The sequence below is a fragment of the Miniopterus schreibersii genome (assembly GCF_964146895.1).
Source record: "Miniopterus schreibersii genome assembly, chromosome: 9".
Lineage (NCBI taxonomy): Eukaryota > Metazoa > Chordata > Mammalia > Chiroptera > Miniopteridae > Miniopterus > Miniopterus schreibersii.
This window is the reverse complement of record NC_138118.1, coordinates 11,770,621-11,790,657: the sequence shown is the minus strand read 5'-3', so window position 1 is coordinate 11,790,657 and position 20,037 is coordinate 11,770,621. Positions and strand designations below refer to the sequence as shown.

The window sequence follows — 20,037 nt, the reverse complement described above, 5'->3', positions numbered from 1 at the left end:
AATACTCCAACCAACTGAGCCCCCCGACCAGGACTGAACCAGCTATATATTATTGGAATGAACTTTAGTTAGTCATTGTGTATATTTTGTGTGTTGCTTAAGTCCATTTGCTAATATTTTATACAGGATTTTTGTTTTAATATTCGTAAGTAATATAATTTGTAATTTTCTAGCTTTTGTGCTTTTTTAGGTTTTAGTATAAATGTTATTCAAAATTCTTCCTTATGTTCTAAAACAGTTTGAATAATATTGTAATTAACTGTTTTTTTAAAGTTTGATAGAATTCACCTAAAACAGTCTGAACATATTTGTTATTGCTTTAGATATAAAGAGCATATTTTTATTGTAAAACTTCTCTCTCTTCTTTGTTAGTTCTGTTTAGATTTTCTTCCTATTCCAGAGACAGTTCTGATTATTTGTATTTTCCTAGAAAAATAATGCTTTTATGCAGAACTTTTCATTCATTTACATAAATTTAGTCAAAGTGTTCTCTTGTAATTATTTTAATTTCCTTTGACTATATGGGATTCTTTTCCCCTCTGTTGTCATATTTTATGTTACATATTTGTACATTCTTATTTTCTTATTCCCTGATTATGTCAGTGGGATTTGTCTTGTTAGTTTTTCCAAAGAGTCAATGTTTGAATATAGTAGTTCTGATGTGCTGTTTTCTTGTTCATTAATATATGGGTTTTTTGTATATCTGATTCACTTAGGGTTTTTTAAATTTAACCTCATTCTGTACTTAACTTCTTGTTTCCCAGTATTTTATTATGACGATTTTTAAATAGAGAGACGGTGAAAGTTTTGTACAGGAACACCCACAACTCACCAGCTAGGTTCTTATTATTTGCCATATTTCTTGATCACATATGTACCCAGCTATTCATCCATCTCTCTATCCGTCAAACCATCTTAATTTTTATTTATTTCACAGTAAGTTGCAGACCACCTTACATTTAAAGTCTAAACATTTTAGCATGCATATTATTAGCTAGAGTTTAATCTTGGTGTATTATTCTTTTTATTTTTGAGGTAAATTTTACATTCAATGAAATGTGTGAGTCTAAGTGTATCACTCAATGTATTTTAGCAAATGCATACATCTGTGTAGTCTAAACCCCTACTACAATACCATTACAATCTTTTAAAATTTTTAAATAATACTTGTATGCTTAATACTATTTAATGCTAATGAAAGAAATCAACAAATATCTAAATAAATCAAGAAATGGATTGGAAAACTCAGTCTAGTAAAGGTGTCAGTTCTTCCCAAATGGATAGGTTCCAGGCAATTTCTATCAAGATTTTTTTGTAGACATACACAAGATTGTTCTAAAAAATTTTTTTAATGTTCTAATTGATTTTAGAGAGAGAGGAAGGGAAAGAGAAACATCTATGTGAGAGAAAAACACTGGTTGGCTGCCTCCCATACATATCCCAACCGAGGATTGAACCCAAAACCTGGCCACAACGATCTGGGCAATTGTTCTAAAATTTATATGGAAAAGTGAAGGAACTGAGAATAGCTAAAACAATTTTGAAAAGAAGCACAAGATGGGAGGAAGGAATCAGCCTGTGTGCTTTCAAAACCTTTTATATAGTTACAGTAGTCAAGGCCCTGTCCTATTAGTGGAGGGATATACATAGATCAGTGGAACAAGAGAACCCAGAAATAGAACCACACAAATATGCCCAACTGATTTTTTACAAAGTGCAGAAACAATTCAGTGGAGGAAAGTTGGCATTTTTATCAACTGTTAGACATCCATAGGTCAAAAAAATGAACTTCAATCTAAGTCTAGTGCTTATAAGAAAAATTAATTCAAACTGGGTTCAGACTTAAATGTAAAGCATAAAATATAAAACTTTAAAATAGGAGAAAATCTTCGCAATTTAAAGCTAAACAAGTTCTTAGAACTGACACCAAAAGCATAATTAATAAAATTTTAAAATCAATAAGTTGGACTTCATCAAAATTAAAAACTTTTGCTTTATAAAAGATCTTAAGAGGGAGAAAAAGGGTGAGGCGTACATGCCAGCTGATTCTGTCCCTTTTTATGAGAAAAACAGCTTTCCCAAAAATTTCACCAGTAGTCTTTTTTACATCTTGGTCAGCTTTATATTATGTGGCTACTCCTAGCCACGGGGAAGCCTGGAAAATTGAGGTTTTTAGTGGAGCTCATGCTGCCCTGGTACAGGTTTTTGGTCATAAAAACAAACAAGAAGAAAGTCTGAATGGATATTGGGAGGGCAACTAGCAGTGTATTCAACAACTGCAATTTTGCAGGCCCTCCTGCTACACATTCCTTTGTTCATGTAACAGTGAACTAACTTGAACTAGTACTTGATGCTGCATATGGAAATGGCTCATCCTGGCAATTACTTACCAAAGTCACATATTCTGCCTTATAGCAAATAGTCATCTTTGATATCAACCACTTAAGACAAAATTATGTGGCTCCTTAGCACTACTGCACTTTTCGATGTGCTGTGAAGCTTTTTGGAGGAATACCTACATTTTGTATGCCCTTGTTAAGGAGAAGTATATAAAGCTTTATGGCAGATAACTCAAATGCTGAACAAAAATCACCATGATTGAGAACACTTTTAAAGGCTTGAATATTCTAAAATTTAAGGATGTATGTAATTGTCCTGAGAAGCCTGTGCCATAAATCTAAGAGAATGTAATTATTAAATTAAATGAGAACCAGATATAAACTAATAAAGGATGTCAATGAGTTAGATAACTTAGATGTAATGGACAAAAGCTTGGAAAGATAAGACTGCTGAAACTGACTCAAGAGGAAATAGAAAACATAAATAGATATATAATAAGTAGAGAGATTGAATTAGTAATAGAAAAACTACCCACAAAGAAAAGCCCAAGCTCAGACAGCTTCATTGCTGAATTCTACCAAACACTTAATGTTTGGAATGGTCTACCAAAAAGTTCCTACCAATTCTTCACAAACTCTTCCAAAAAAATAGAAGAGGAGAGAAAACTTTAGGAGACCAGTATAACCCTGTGTACAAAGCCAGAACAAGACACAAAAAACCTACAGACCAATACCTATTATGAATGTAGATGCAAATTTTCTCAACAAAATACTAGTAAACTGAATCCAACAATACATAAAAATAATTATACATCATGACCCCATAGAATTTATCCAGAAATTCAAAGTTAGTTTAGCATTCAAAAATCAAGTAATGTAATTGATATAATGAAATCAACTAATGTATTACAGCATATTCTTAGAATAAAACCCAAAAAGTATATATCTTCTCAATAGCTACAGAAAAAGCATTTAAAATCCAACAACCCTCCCTCAGAGGCAAAATTACCCTGCTGAGAACCACTGACCTTGACGCTTTCATAATTTCTGGAACCTGAATGATCTGGCCTTGGTCTTTAATTACTAAAGAAAACAATATTCTCAATCCTAAGACCAAAGATATGCTAACCATGTATGTGACAGGACCCCTACTCTCTTGGTTTGATGAGCCACCCATATGAAATTAATGGCCAGAACACTGCTAACTTCTGGAAACTGCTGCAGCTAAGAGATCATGGACATCTACCAGCTAAGCTGGATTGTCACATTGACATACATCCAACAATTGAAATATGTGTCAGAATCTATGTATGTGTCAAAGCGACATGTGTGTCAGTCAGTATGGGTCAGAATCAACATGCATGTCAGAATCTATATGTACCAAAATTGGAACATGCCAACATGTGGCAGAATAAATGTGTCAAATCAGAGTTGACATGCATGTCAGAATCAACATATATGTCAAGATTGACATGTTTCTGAATGGACACGTCACGACTGATGTGTTTCAGAATTGGTGTGTGTTGGTTTCAACGTGTGTCAGAATGAACACATGTCAGTGAACATGTCTAAATCAACATGTGTCAGAATTGGCACACATGTCAGAATCGATGTGCATGTGAAAGTCATCAATATGGCAGATCAAAATTGATGTCAGTTTCGGCATGTGTGTCAGAATTGACATTTTGTTACAATGAACATGTGTGGTGAAACTGACATGTTTCATAATCAACATACATTTCGGAATTGATATATGTATCATAAGTGACACGTGTCAATAGTAACATGCATGTCATAAGTGACGTGCCATAGTGGCATACGTGTTATTCGTGACATGTCGCAGTTGACATACATGTGGCTGACATTTATAGAGCATTTTACTGTTTATAAAGTTTTTTCAGAAGTTGTCTTATAATTTTAGGTGTGATGTGGTTCTCAAGAAAGTTATTGTTCGATTAGCTGCTCACAACTTTTTTTTAATTGAGGTAAAAATTTACATTGCATAAAATTAACCATTTTAAAGTGAACAATTCAGCATTTAGTACTTTTTTGTTGTTGTGTAACTATCACCTCTGTCTAAATCCAGAACATTTTTGTGTCCCTGCCAAAAGACCCTGTACCTATTACTCATTCTTCATTCTCTCCTCCCACAGTAAAATTACTAATCTGCTTCCTGTCTCTGTGGATTTGCCTGTTCTGGACATTTTCTATCTTTACAATCAGACAATAAAAATATACATAAAATTCAACACCCTTTCATGTCAAAAAAAATAGAATGGAAAATCCTCCATAAGATAAAGAGCATCTATGAAATCTCACAGCTAATATTATACTTAATGGTGAAAGAATGGATGCTTTCCCCTTAAGATCAAAAACAAGACAAGGATATCTTCTTGCCTCTTCTATACAACATGGTAATGGAGCTTCTAGTCACAGTGATTAAGCAAGAAAAAGAAATAAAAACATCCAGGTTAGAGAGGAAGAAGTGAAACTATTTCTGTTCACCAGTGACATAGTCTTATATATAGAAAACTCTATGCAACCCACTAAAAAACAATTACTAGAACTAGTAAATGAGTTTGGCAAGGTGTTAAATCAATTATATTACTATACACTTACAATGAAAAATACTAAAATGAACTTAAAGAAGCAATTTCATTTACAATAACATCAAAAGAATATTATAGGACTGAATTTAAGAACAGTATAAAACTTATGCTCTGAAAATTATAAAACATTATTGAAAGAAAATTTTAAAAATCTAAATAAGTGAAAAGACACCCATGTTCATGGATCAGAAAATTTATGATTGTTATGATGGCAGTCCTCCCCAAATTAATCTGCCAACTCAATACAGTCTCCATCAGAATACTAACTGCCTGCTTTGTAGAAAGTAACAAACTGATCCTAAAATTCATATGGAAACAAGGAATTTAGAATAGCAAAAAAAGAAAAAATCTTGAAAAAGAACAATTTGAGACTCACTATTCCCAGTTTCAAAACTACAAACTGTAACACTAACCAAGACAGCATTGTACTATCATGAAAATAGGAATATAGGTCAATGAAGCTAAAAGTCCAGAAATAAACCATATGTTTGTGGTCAACTGATATTCAGCAAGGGTGGCGAGTCTATTCAACAAGGAAAGAATAGTCTTTTCAACAAATGGTGGTGGGAAAACTGGATAAATAACACATCATATAAAAAATTAACTCAAAATGGGTCAAAACCTAATGGGTCAAGCTCTTGGAAGAAAACATAGAAGTAAATCTTAATGACCTTGAATTTGACAATGGGTTCTTAGCTATAACACCAAAAGCACAGGCAACAACAACAACAAAAATGGGTCAATTGGATTTCATCAAAAACTTTTGTGCTTCAAATAAAACTATCAAGAAAGCGAAAATACCACCCACAGAATGGGAGAAAATATTCACAAACTATCTAATGAAGGACTTATATAGAACTCTTACAACTCACAATAAAAAGGGTATATACCTAGAATATATATAACTTCTACAACTCATACTAAAAAAGAGAAATAACTTAAAAAGTGCAAATGATCTGAATGGACATTTCTCCAAAGAAGATAAACATGGCCAATAAACAGATGAAAAGATATTCAGCGTGTTTAGTTATCGGGAATGCAAATTAGTAACAACAACACCCACTCTGATGACTGCAATCAAAATCAGATAGCAAGTGTTGATGAGAATATAGAGAAATCAGAATCTTCCTCTGATGGTGGAATATAAAATCATGCAGCCTCTTTGGAAAAGTTTGGCACTTCTTGAGAAAGTTAAACATAGAGTTACCATAAGAGTACTTTGATAAGCTGAAACCTTGACCCTATTGTACATATTCTTTCTCCAGGTCTAATGTCAGAGTTTCACATTTCTTATTAGAAGGACTACTCATTATTAAATAATGAAAGAAGAACATAGACAGATTAATGAAGTCTCTGTTTCTTTAACTGGGATGTCTGGCCGTCATGCATCTTTTGATGATAAACATACACAAAGGCAAATAGCTGAAATTTCCCAAATTTTCAGAAACTATGCTATGTTATCAGTTCATGATTAATTTTGGTTTGAGTCGATTAAGGTTTTCAACTAATAAGAGGATCTGGTTTTAGTTATAATTTATTGTTTATTATCAGTTTATTTGGTTGTGTCTTACTCAGTCACCCGACAATGTACAATGATGCATATTGGCATCAATATTTTAATCTATGCTTTCCCTGTAGCTAGACTTGACACCTATTAATTATGTCAGATAATTATGTCAGATATTAATTATGTTAACTTATGTTGCTAAAGCAGGTGTGTACATAATCCTCAAAATGTTTGACCAGTAATACTTGTTTATTATCACCAAATAATTTTCTTCTTACTGTTTCGATGACTGTATTTGGGATCATGGAGGCTGACTCCCTCTATGAGAATGTATTTATTACCAGAGCCAAGCATAGTCTCACACACATAAGCCAATAATCAAGGAGAAGTAGGATAAGGAGTCATCACCAAATTCTCGTTCCACTAAAAAGTGGGAACAAGTAGGGTAGTTGGGCTTGAAGTCACTGTTTCCAATCAAATAGGTCACTGTCAAAAATAGATGGTGCATTTGAGCATGTCTCAGACAACTTTTAAGAAACTTGGTCCTGAAAATAGTAAAGAAAAGGAAAGCTGGTATAGCTAAACAACTTGAAAATGTATGATAAAATTTTCCTGTTTATTTTTGTCACATTCAAGTAATGTTTTCTGTCTCTTTGTTTTTGTTTTTTTAAATAGATTCTATTCCTTCTTATTCTGAGCCAGTGTACATCCCAACAGGCCTAGAGATAGAGCCCGTTTATCCAAACTCCCAGGAAGATGCAGTGGTTTATCTAGCTGAAGATGGTGGGTACATAATGAAACATGTTGCTATAAAAATGTAATTTGGTACCTGGGCTAATCTCTTAGTTATATTTGTTTTACTGTTTATAGTGGAAATTGCAGATTACCAGGAAGTACCTGTCTGCATAAAAATGTTTGGTTACATATTGGTCCCAATGTTGATTTAGTGCTAATTATGTTCTTGAAGGTATACTTCAATTTATGCAAGGTTACTTTAAAATAAAACATCATATTGGCCATTAGAATGGAGTTATATTTAGAAGGAATTATGCTTCACATCAGTTTTCAAAAGTAAATCCAGTGGAGAGTTCTGCAGCTATTTTTTCTTCTCTATCCACAGGTTGTATTCATACAGTCTTTCAGATGGTGGTTTTGTTTTGTTTTAATTTCATGCCATTTTGATGCAGTCCTTGGGATTTCTATCTTTAGAAGAGGAAAACACCCTGCATTGCAAATAACATTTTAGGACTATATCTTAGAAGAGTGTTCTTAACACTCAAGATCAATATTTGTACTTTGAGAGCTGTAGTAATTCAAAATCTCATACCTGCTTTATGATAGAGTATACTAATAATAAAACAGACATCTCAGCCTATACCCTAAACTGCGCTACACCCTGCATTGCAAATAATATTTAAGACTATATCTTAGAAGAGTGTTCTTAACACTCAAGTTCAATATTTGTACTTTGAGAGCTGTAGTAATTCAAAATCTCATACCTGCTTTATGATAGAGTATACTAATAATAAAACAGACATCTCAGCCTATAGCCTAAACTGCGCTATTCCCGATGAACCAACATAAGGAAGTATGGGGCTCCTGTACAATTTCACCATCAGATTCTATATCTTAAAGTATATGTTAAAGATAACCTTCCAGGGAACATATATATTTTATTTAAAGGCTGGCAAAACAGATAAATTCCCAGCGATTGTTTCCTATACAGTAAGCAATTCTAGAAATCATATACTCACATTTTTTTAAAACAACTGGAGTGAGAGAAGCACCTCTGATTTTTCTGGATTTCAAATATTTTTATCGCTAACTTTTCAAATATTTGCATGGCTAGTTGTAGAACTTCCACACGTAACTTAAATGAGATGTGATAAAAAATTGAAATAGTTGAGATGAGTCAGTCAGGGTCTTGTTAGGAATTGGCTGGCATATTTGCAATAATTTTTTTAACTTCAGTGAAAGTATAACTTATAAAAGGATGGATGGAGTTAAGGTAGTTAACAAGGGATGGCGAAGCAACATAAGACTATCAACAGAGCAGAACCATTATGTTTCCTCAGCCTGAAGGGTAAACTGACAGCTAGTTTTTAGTCTTGTTGTAGGAGAGGGAAGTCCCCAAACAACTGGCTATATAGAATTCTGGTTGATAATTTTTCTTTCAAAGATTTATTTCTTTAAAGCTTTGTTCCAATGTCTTAAGACATTTGTTGTCTTTAATATAAAGTCAGCCATAATTTATATCATTGTTCCCTATATATGATGTGTCTTATTCTCTGGCTGTTTTCCACAAATCCATGCTCTGCCTAGATTTTGTTTTCTTTATTTTTATTCTACTTGGAGTTTGCTGATCTTACTGGATCCATAGGTTAATAGAGTGCTCCCCCCCAATTTGAAAAAATTTCAGCCATTTTTTTTTTCCACATATTTTTCTATATTCTTCTTTCTCTTCTGTCCTTTAGAATGCCAATTGCATATGTGTTGGGTTTCTAGCTATGTCCCACGTGTCCCTGGACCTTTGTTAATTTTTTGTCCCCTGTCCTTGAGTTTTTGAGTTCACGGTCTTCTTCAATCTTCAGTATCTTTTAAGCCCATCCAGTAAATCATTAATTTCAGTTATTGCACTTTTTATTTCTAGAATTTCCATTTGGTTCTTTTTTATAGTTTCCATTTCTTTTTTGAGATTAATCTGTTTATTCATTATCTCTATCTTTTCCTTTAAGTCTTTTAACATATATTCAAAGTCCTTTGCAAATCCCATCTGAGTTATGTTGGGGTTTGTTGAGTGTGTATGTGTGTGTGTTTCATAATGGATGAAATTTTCCTGCTTCCCTGCATGCTTCATAAATTTTTTACCATATGCAGGACATTGTGAAAGATATGTTGTAGGATTCTGTATTATGTTATCATAAAAACTTATGTTGAGTTTTGTTCTGGTAGGCAGCTAAATTGCTGGTAGGTAATTTTGCTTCTTTCAGGCTGGTTTTATTTTATTTTTTTAGGGCAGATTTATTTTCATTTTGTCCTTAATACTAGGTCATGGCCTTTACTCTTAGATGTAGTTCTTATGCCTAATGTGCAGCCTTTCTGGAGTCACAAAGAAATATCTTAGGTGCTTAGTGAAATCTTTCCACTCTGGATATGTTGAAATTTCAGTATATTCTAGAATTGTATGTCCTCTATCATCTCATCCTCCCAATAGCACTCTTTCCTACCTTGATTAGTCTTATCCTGTGCTTATACAGCCAAGCCCTCCGCAAAGGACTGGGGACCATGTAAACTGTTGAGGCCCTCCCTCTATGTAGCTTTCTTCTCTCTGGTGCCCTGCATCACAAATTTCAGCAGCCCCAAGCAACAATCTTGCCTCCTCAGCCCAGCAAGACTGTTACACTATTCTTAAGTTCCACCTTGCTAAGATATAGTCAGAAAGTACTTACCGGAAGAAAGCCAGGGTTAAACACAGGCTTACTTCATGTATTTATATTTTTTCAAGAATCCGATATAGTTCTGGTCTATGTGTTGTCCAAATATATGAAAAAAAGTTAGCTCGTACTTTCTGTCCAGTTTTATAGTCATTTATAGTGAAAGGTCAAGTTCAGAATCAATTATTTCATAATAACCAGAAGCAGAATGAGTATTCTTAATGTGAGTAATATATGAATTATTTTAGGCATTGCTTTTCTCATCTAAAATACTCTTAGATTTTCTTACTTCAACATCTGTATATTAGTATCAAATTACTTTACAAATTACAATTCTTAGTGACCCTTCACTTATACTTGCATTATAGCTCCAAACTCTGTGAAGAATCGCCTATACTTTAGACATGGCTTAATATCTTTATGGCCTGTTTCTCTCATCAGCTTACAAAGAGCCCTGTTTTGTGTATTCCCGAGTTGGGGGCAACCGAACACCCCTGAAGCAGCCTGTGGATAATCGTGACAACACTTTGATGTTTGAAGCAAGGTTTGAGAGTGGTAATCTACAGAAGGTAGTCAAAGTGTAGGTTTTAATTATGTTTATGTTCATTTGAGGAGCTAGACCATCAGCTATTTGTTACTTTCTGCATTTGGTACATTAAAAGTTTAGTATCCATCACTGAACTGGAATTCCTTGAAGTATAGATGCTAATTAGAAGTTATCCTGGGGGTGGGTGTGAAAGGGTCGACTAATTTTGAAAACTGTGAATTGAAGTAAGTAGGTTTCTGTACTTCCCATTTTCAGCATGCCAGTATGAATTGTCTCACACACAGACACACACATATACACACTGCTTCTCAAACTTTTTAAAATATGTTTGTTTATTTATCTTTTATTTATTTATTTTTAAATATGTCTTTATTGATTTCAGAGAGAGGAAGGGAGTAGGAGAGAAAGAGAGAGAGAGAGGAACATAAGTGATGAGAGAGTAATTGTGGATCGAGCCCGCAACCCGGGCATGTACCCTGACCAGGAATTGAACCACAATCTCCTGGATCCTAGGTTGATGCTCAACCGCTGAGCCATGCTTGGCCAGGCATGTAATTTTTTAAATATGTGGGTTTTTTAATTGATTTTAGAGAGAGGGAAAGGGAGAGGAAAGAGGGAAACATTGATGTGAAAGAGAAACATCGATCAGCTGCCTTCTGCACAACCCCTACTGGGGATCTAGCCTGCAACCTGGGCATGTGCACTGACCGGAAATCAAACGGACAGCCTGGCTGGGTGTGGCTCAGCGGTTGAGTGTTGACCTAGGATCCAGGCAATCAGGGTTCGATTCCTGGTCAGGGCACATGCCCGGGTTGTGGGCTCGATCCCCAGTCGGGGGTGTGCAGGAGGCAGCTGATCAATGACTCTCTCATTATTAATGTTTCTATCTCTCTCTCCCTCTACTTTCCTCTGTCTGAAATTTAAAATTTCTTTTAAAAAAAAGAAATCAAACGGACAACCTTTTGGTGAGTGAATGTTGCTCAACCAACTGAGCCACACTGGCCAGGGCTCAAACTTTTTAATAGAATAGTTCTTGGTATGAGTGTTCCATAAAATATGCTTAGGAAAATGCATGCTTTCCAAGGACATTCTTTTAAAAAAAATTCTATTATGAAAATGTTTAAACATGTACTGAAGTACAGAGGATAATGAAGTTCTACATTAACTACCATATACCCATCACCTAGATTCAATAGCTATCAAGGTTTTGCAGCATTCATTCCGCCTATTCCTAGGTCACTGTTTATAACTCCACACACACACAGGCACACTAAGTGCAAGGTGCTGAGGAATATCAAGCTACTTGGTAAAGAAAAAAGTCACAACTAACCAGGTAAGTTTGATATATGTATGTATTATAAGTAACACAGAGTAAAATTATTTTTGCCTTTATATAAGTATTCTCAGTGACTAAATATGGAACATACAAATAGTGACCAAATACAGTCCTCAAAGAGTTTAAAATTTTGTAACTGTGTGGTTGTATTAATTTATATATGTTTTCAGTGTTCTCAATGATAGCTATTTTAGATCCCTAGAATTAGAATCTAGTAGAAAACAGAAATATATCGGAAGTATAAAGAGAAGCATTGGACTTTAATTCAGTTTTCAGAACTCTTTAATCATGTCTTTTATAGAAAACATAATTGGAGTGAAAATATAATCTTTATCAAATCCCATTTTTTTAGGTGCTTTCTGGAATAGTAAAAAAAATGCTCTAGAATAAAGCATAGAAGCAGTTTCACACCTAATGAAAGAGTTTCAAAACTTTCATCTTTTGCAATTATTTGCTATTTGGGATGCTGTCTAAATTAACATTGCCCTCTCACCCCCCACCCCCAAAGCTTTCTGTGAGTAGGTAAAAATAATCATCCTCATTTAAAACTGAATGTCATTTTTACCTTTTTATGTGGTTTTCCCCAGGGCAGAGTACGAATACCAGTTGACAGTGCGGCCTGACCTCTTCACAAATAAACACACCCAGTGGTACTATTTCCAAGTCACTAATACCCAAGCAGGAATCGTCTACAGATTCACCATTACCAATTTCACCAAGCCTGCTAGTCTGTACAACCGGGGTATGCGCCCACTGTTTTATTCTGAAAAAGAGGCCAGGACCCGCGATATTGGCTGGCAGAGAATAGGAGACCACATCAAGTATTACAGGAACAACCCTGGGCACGACGGGCGTCATTACTTCTCCCTCACGTGGACGTTTCAGTTTCCGCACAGCAAAGACACCTGCTACTTTGCTCACTGCTACCCCTACACTTACACCAACCTGCAAGAATACCTCTCTAGCATCAATAACGACCCCGTCCGGTCCAAGTTCTGTAAAATACGCGTCTTGTGCCACACGATCGCTAGGAACATGGTTTACATTTTGACGATCACAACCCCCTTGAAGAACGCTGATGCGCAGAAACGAAAGGCGGTGATTCTGACTGCGAGGGTGCACCCAGGAGAGACCAACAGCTCCTGGATCATGAAAGGCTTCCTGGATTTTATTTTAGGGGACTCGCGCGACGCGCAGTTGCTTCGGGACACTTTCATCTTCAAGGTGGTGCCCATGCTGAACCCAGATGGTGTGATTGTAGGAAATTACCGCTGCTCGTTAGCTGGCCAGGATTTAAACCGTAACTATACCTCCCTGCTGAAGGAGTCATTCCCTTCTGTTTGGTACACCCGGAACATGATCCATAGGTAAGTAAGCCTCAAATTACCTCTCTGCTTCCTTAGTAAACTTCATAGGAAGGACTGGGTGCAGCAGCCCACTCATGGTACTCTTGATTTCCTTAGCTAGTTCAACTATAGCTACTTAATTTCCCCCCATTCTTCCTAACTCTGCTTCTGTACCTTTCTGGCATTATGCCCCTGGATTCACTAGCCTCTCGTTAAGTAATGATATAGACTCCAGAACATTTTAATGGCTTTGCGAAACTAATAGTTTGCATATCCCAAATTTGATTTCTTGCTAAAGCTAATGGTGGCACTGATGTTCACCTTGGGATCCTTGCATCCCTGATGTGTGAAAATTAATTACATCTTATAGAGCCTTCTAACACTGTGTTGATCATACATTGCTCTATGGTTAGTCTTTTGATTAACAGGTTACATAGTTATTTAAAACTTTCATGAATAACAGCCTTATTTGCCCCTAGAAAAAAAATTGAACAGCTTTAACTTTCCAAAGAATTGTAAAATGCACATAATATTTAAAATTTTTGTTGAATGACTAGATTAAGTGTGTGGAGCTGGAGTTAAACATACTAGATTGGAATCCTCAATGTATCATTTGCTGTGTGACCTTGAGCAAGTTAAAAACAAATCTAGCCCGGCCAGGCATGGCTCAGCGGTTGAGCGTCGACCTAGGATCCAGGCGATCAGGGTTCGATTGCCAGTCAGGGCACATGCCCGTGTTGCGGGCTGCAGCCGATCAATGACTCTCTCATCATTGATGTTTCTCTCTCTCTCTCCCCCTCCCTTCCTCTCTCTGAAATCAATAAAGATATATTAAAAAAAAAAATCTAAACCTCAGTTTTATCAGCTATAAAATGTGAATAATACTACTTACCTCCGAGCTGGGAGGATTAAATGAGATTATTGTTACTCAAGTACCAAGAATAAAACCTGGAACATTGCAAGCTTCAAATGTATTCAGTGCTTCCTCAAATATAAAAAAGAAAAAAAGTTGTTCAAAAAAAATATGAGAACTAGAGTAGATTTTAATATCTTACCTGTGAGTAACAAAACTAGCCAAGCTGTTTCTAAAGTGACTTAAATTAATATAAGATGAGAGACCCTAAGATCCTGTTTTACTTCAGAAGTAATAATATCTCTTTGGGGATTAATTACTTAGAAGTAGAGGTTTCTTTTGACTCACAAGAAACCAAAAGACCATTAAAATTGGGGAAATGTTGGATTAAAAATATACAGCATATTTCATATTTAAGGAGCTAATGATATCCTTGTTTTATAATCTAGTTCGTTTTCTAAAAACCTAAAATGTCATTCAGTGACTTTATGTCGATCTGTTATCAATTAGTATTTATTTGGGCGCCACATGAGAAAAGGGCAATAAATTCATATAACAAATTACAATATGAAGTTTCACTGTAGTTTAAAGGACTGTAGTTTCTAATAGAAGCTATGATTTTAGGTTTTAATATTTTTGTTGTAAAAGTACTGTAGCCCACCATCCGCAGTTTCACTTTCCAGTTTGTTTCCCATAGAGTCAGCTGCAGTCTGAAAGTATTAAGTGGAAAAATTCCAGAAATAAACAATTCATAAGTTTTAAATTGCATGTGCCTTCTGAGTAGCATGATGAAATCTCGCCTTGTACCACCTGGGACATGAATTAACCCTTTGTCCAGCGTATCCAAGTTGTATATGTTTCCCTCCAATCACTTAGTAGCCATCTCATTATCACATTGACTTTTGTGGTACCCAGAGCATGTGTTCAAGTCACCCTTATTTTACTTAATAACGGCCACAAAGCACAAGAGTAGTGATGCTGGAAATTCAGATATGCCACAGAGAAGCCATGAAGTGATGTATGTATAGGAAAAAATGTAGTACATATAGGGTCTGGTACTATCCGAGATTTCAGCCATCCACTGAGGTCTTGGAATATATCCCCTACAGATAAGGGGGGAACTACTTTTTATATTACTATAAAAACTATTGCTAACATTTTGGTATTTATCCTTCCAGATACAACAAATAATAGATGAAATTTTGATTATTTAAGTAATATAATGTTATATAAAGTTTAGAAATATGAAAAAAAAGGCAAAAATGCCCATAATTCTACCACCTTAACACTACCACTATTTTACCTTTTTAAAGCCATCTTCAATCTGTTTGAGGAGGCTTATTTTTTATTACTTTAATATTTATTGAATGCCTAAATTATATAAGCTAAGGATTATGCTCTTAAGAATATGTAATAATTTCCTTAAATTATTATAAATTTACCTGAAAAAAATGTCAATTCTAACTTTGGGACCATTTTTCTCAAAATGATATTTACCCACTACATTAATCAAGGATTAAAATATTCATTGGCTTCAACCCCAAGTGCTAAGGCCCTCAACTGTTAACAAATACTTTGGGCATTTGTGTGCGTAGCACTGTTCCAGGTGACTTGAAGCATTCCCTGTCCTTTACAAGATTAGATGTCAAGAATATGAAAACTTTCCCTCGCAAGTGCCAAGTAAATGGTACCAACATTAAATGCTACAGGAGTTCAAAAGGTGTGTGGGCTTGACTGGTTAGAGAGGAGATGAGACGTGAGGCCAGTCTTGATGGATGAGAGGTAGCATTTGCACTCACAAAGATGAGGCAAGAAGGTACTGCGGTCAGAAGGACCTATGTGAGAGCCAATGGAGAGGGGTGGGGGTGAACTGGTTTCTGTGCACAGCAAAAAGCCAGAAGAATAAACCAGATCCTGTTGGAGAAAGTGTTGGGAATAAGATAAATTTGTCCTTTAGGGAAGGCATTTGTATTTTATATACGGTTAATAGGAAATTATTGCAGACACTTTAAAATTTGTGTATTGATAATACACAGTATAGATAAGAGAAATTGAAAGCTAGCATGTAAGAAATTCTATTTATTTGGATATTAGACTTGTAAATCCATAGCTACACCCATAAAAGAAAAATGCAGAGGTAACATTTAGTAACTTACTTTTTTGCTTCTTGGTAGATTGATGGAAAAGCGAGAGGTCATTTTATATTGTGACCTTCATGGCCATAGCAGGAAGGAGAACATCTTCATGTATGGCTGTGGCGGGAGTGATAAGTGTAAAGCATTGTACTTACAGCAACGAATCTTCCCACTTATGATGAGCAAAAATTGTCCAGATAAAGTAAGCACTTTTTTTTTTAATATAAATTTGTTGATTTCAGAGAGAGGAAGGGAGAGGGAAAGAGAGAGAGAGAAACATCAGTAATGAGAGAGTAGTTATTGATCAGCTGCTTCCTGCACGCCCCCTACTGGGGATGAGCCCGCAACCCTGGCATGTGCCCTGAATCAAACCACGATCTCCTGGATCCTAGATCAATGCTCAACCGTTGAGCCACCCTGGCCGGGCAAAGTAAGCACTTTTTAAGATTTTAACTTTTCCTTTACTAAGCGTTGCCCACATGATACAGCAGAATGGATAATCTTATTCAGTAAACTGATTTTTTATTATTTTGCCTGTTTTTACAATTGACCATAAGAAAGCAACTGTAGAATGTTTAGTGGCCAGTAATCTGAAATGTGAAGAAGAAAATGCCTGTTGTCCTGTCACCATACTTAACAACAAAAAAAACACTGATCATTTTCCTCCAAAGGTCAAGAACAAGGCAGGGATATCCACTCTTATGCCTTCAGGTCAGCCGTTTCCTGGAGGTTCTAACAAGTGCAATAAGGCAAGAAAAAGAAATACACAGTATACAGATTGGAAAGGAAGAAGTAATAAAGATGACATGACTGTCTTCATAGAAAATCCAAAGCGATCCACAAAAAACTCCTAGAAATAATAAGTGAGTTTAGCAATGTCATAGGAAACAAGGTCAACCCACAAAAACCAATTTAATTTATATGTATTCACAATGAACAATTGGAAACTAAAATTAAAAACAATACCATTTACCGTAGATCAAAAATCAATGAAATACTTGTTACTGCAAAGACATAGCATAAAGGAGTTTTTAGAAGTGATGGAATTGTTCTCTATCCTGATTATGGTACTGGTTACACAAATTTACATGTGTTAAAATTTATAGAATGGAACAACAAAAAGTCAAATTTATTATATGTTAATTTTAAAATAAAATGACAAAAACTTTGTAGATATGGTGTATAACAATTTTTCCAGCAGCTTTCAAATGATCTTTCATATGAAGATAAAGCATCTTTATTCTATTCTGAAAATCTGTAACACTACTCTTCATTCCTAAACATGTTTAAGCCCCTTCTATAACTTTTTTGACATTTAAGATCTTATCCCAACAGTATTAAGAATTATTTAACTGGGTTTGAATGTATATGTTATGTATAGATAAAAAGTAAAATTCATTGCTAGAATTTAAATCTGTAGTTTTCAGAAATGTAAATATATCATTCTTAAAATGAGTTCTTTCCATTGGTTAGGAAATAAAAGCAGCTCCTGACGTTTTAGAGAGAATTACTGCTTTTGCACAACTACTTTTTCATTTTCAACCCTACTTCCTAAGACAAACATTGTTGTTACAAAAACAATGGGTCTCGTTCATTTGCTTCTTTCCAGTTTTCATTCTCAGCTTGCAAGTTTAACGTTCAGAAGAGCAAAGAAGGAACGGGAAGGGTGGTAATGTGGAAAATGGGAATCAGGAACAGCTTTACCATGGAGGCCACTTTTTGTGGATCTACTCTGGGTAAGACCAAATGTTCTAATTCATGGCTCTCAGAGCTTTAAACCAGAGACATTCTTAATGTAAGATTAATAGCATAGATAGTTTAATAGTGAGCACTTTCTTCTCACTTAGATACCTACGGATACCTAATTAATTCTATTAATAGGATGAAAAAACAAACTCCTACTATATGTATCTCTCTCATCATTTCCCTTTGTTAAGAACTGGAAGTTTTAGCATGTAGATGGAATACCTAATTGGTGGTTTCATGAATTAATTCTTAATTGCTTGGTGTATGGTTTTCGTAGAAGGGGTTCCTACAGTTGACTAATGATTTCAAGAAAATCAATGCTCATACTTAAAATATCAGAATGGAAATGTCTTTAATGGATTTACTATTTGTAAGGCAAATAGACTGGTTTTTTGTTGTTGTTTTTTGGTCAATTTATATTTTAATGGAAGCACTTGGTTCCTTGAACTAAAAATAAGTGTTCTGTAGTTCCATTTAAGAAATCTTAGTCACATCTAGCATATCCTTAGAATACTACATATTAAGATAATTGTCACATTGTTAGAAAATGTATCAACTCAAAGGAAAGCTGGACAACTCCACATGCAATTTCTGGCTAGTTTTTGAAGCACCTTGAAACTAGTATATTATTATTAATGATGATGAAAACATTAAAATCATTACCCAAATTTTTCTTTAAGTGATTTTAAGTGATTGTTAAGGTGTTTATAACTGGTAACCAAGTATTCTGTAACTTTCTTACTGAATTTTCTTCTGTCTTACAACATAGACTGATCTCTGTTAAGTCACCGTTGGTCCAAGTGGCAGAGGGGAATGGGGGAAAGAATTAAGCTGTTAAATGACCTGCCCCAGAAAAGAAAATCCAAAGGACAGGATATAAAATCATATCAGATGTTTTGTTTATACTCTGTTTTACAATGTAGGCCTACCTGCTAAGTTAAAAAATAAGTCATCCTCAAGGGTAGATTAACTTATTGATGTTTTAGGTAATAAACGAGGCACTCATTTCAACACAAAAGACTTGGAGTCGATGGGATATCATTTTTGTGATTCTCTCTTGGACTATTGTGATCCAGACCGAACTAAGGTAAGCAAAGTCCATTTGGTAACACTCCAGTCTACCAGATAACATAACCTGCCTATGGGCCTACGGCAGTTTATTCCTTTTAATATACTGACTCTTCAGGGTTTTTGGTAGTTGATGTCCCAGTAGCTTTTGTTCCAGGTGTCTATAAATATTCAATTAGTTTAATTAGGAAATAAAGTTACTTTATAATTAACTCATTTATTATTTCCCCCTAGTATTATCAGTGCCTAAAAGAATTAGAAGAAATGCAAAAACATATAAACTTGGAAAAAGTCCTTGATGATTCAGATACTTCTATGAAAGAAGTTACATTGGAGTCTAGGTAAGTCAAGATGGTGGAAGGAATGTCATTTGGTCTGCTATTTTACTGTGTTCTTTATAATATTTCTAGGATGTAATTGCCAGTCTCAACTGAAAATCCTGACTATAGGTGGAGGAAAATTTTTTCCCATGCACATTACTTTGGCCAGGCCTCATCAACACTTTATTCATTTAGTCAAGTAGCATTAACTGAGCACCTACTATGCACTATATTGAAAGACATACTCAAATTGTTTTCATTGCTGTCATTACCCACAGAACTGATACATTTAGAAAGATACCACATAAATGCTCTTATGTTAGTATAATAAGTGCAAACTTCAGTGCTAGGGGAAATGTTGTTGGAAGAAAAAAGGTACTAATTTTAGTATAGGTCTATCAGAATAAATATCTGATTCCTCCCTTTTATTAATAAACTTTGAGTTAGTGCCCCTGTAACCTCCAGGGGTGACTAATAAGTTTGTTTGCAGGTGGAGAGTATCATTTTGAACTCATGGATTTGTTTATATTTGTTCTGTTCCAATCACTTTCAGTCATTTTTCTTCAAATACCCTAAGATGCCCAGAACTACCAAACATCTACACCACATTTGTAAACATTCTTCTCATTATTAGAACTATTTCTACCATTCCAGCAAGTTAATAAAGCAAAAGTAACAGTTGAAATTTTAAAGTGACACCAAAACATTCTGTAAACTAAAATAATATATTTTTTATTTTCTGCAGTAGCCGAGGCTCTGACAGTTCAGAATCAGACTCTCAGACTTATCTTGTCAAG

The 20,037-nt window shown here is 34.9% G+C and overlaps 1 protein-coding gene across 14 annotated transcripts in view; it reads left to right on the top strand.

The window, feature by feature from the left end:
* The window catches only part of AGBL3 (AGBL carboxypeptidase 3), a 58,248-nt gene that overhangs the window by 9,037 nt on the left and 29,174 nt on the right, over positions 1-20,037 (top strand). For 7 of the 14 annotated variants that reach the window (XR_013999484.1, XM_081146554.1, XM_081146557.1 and 4 more), the window contains 8 exons: positions 7,131-7,238; positions 10,331-10,469; positions 12,360-13,139; positions 16,146-16,308; positions 17,716-17,842; positions 18,839-18,939; positions 19,155-19,261; positions 19,986-20,037. The exon at positions 19,986-20,037 is cut by the window's right edge and continues 12 nt beyond it. Coding sequence is in view for 8 of the 14 variants with exons in the window: in XM_081146554.1 (XP_081002680.1) it covers positions 7,131-7,238; positions 10,331-10,469; positions 12,360-13,139; positions 16,146-16,308; positions 17,716-17,842; positions 18,839-18,939; positions 19,155-19,261; positions 19,986-20,037 (1,577 nt within the window). In the remaining 6 variants the exon portion in view is untranslated. Of the gene's footprint in view, positions 1-7,130; positions 7,239-10,330; positions 10,470-11,671; positions 11,797-12,359; positions 13,140-16,145; positions 16,309-17,715; positions 17,843-18,838; positions 18,940-19,154; positions 19,262-19,985 lie in introns of those variants that run through there. The other 7 variants (XR_013999485.1, XR_013999489.1, XR_013999488.1 and 4 more) reach the window with 6 other exon arrangements.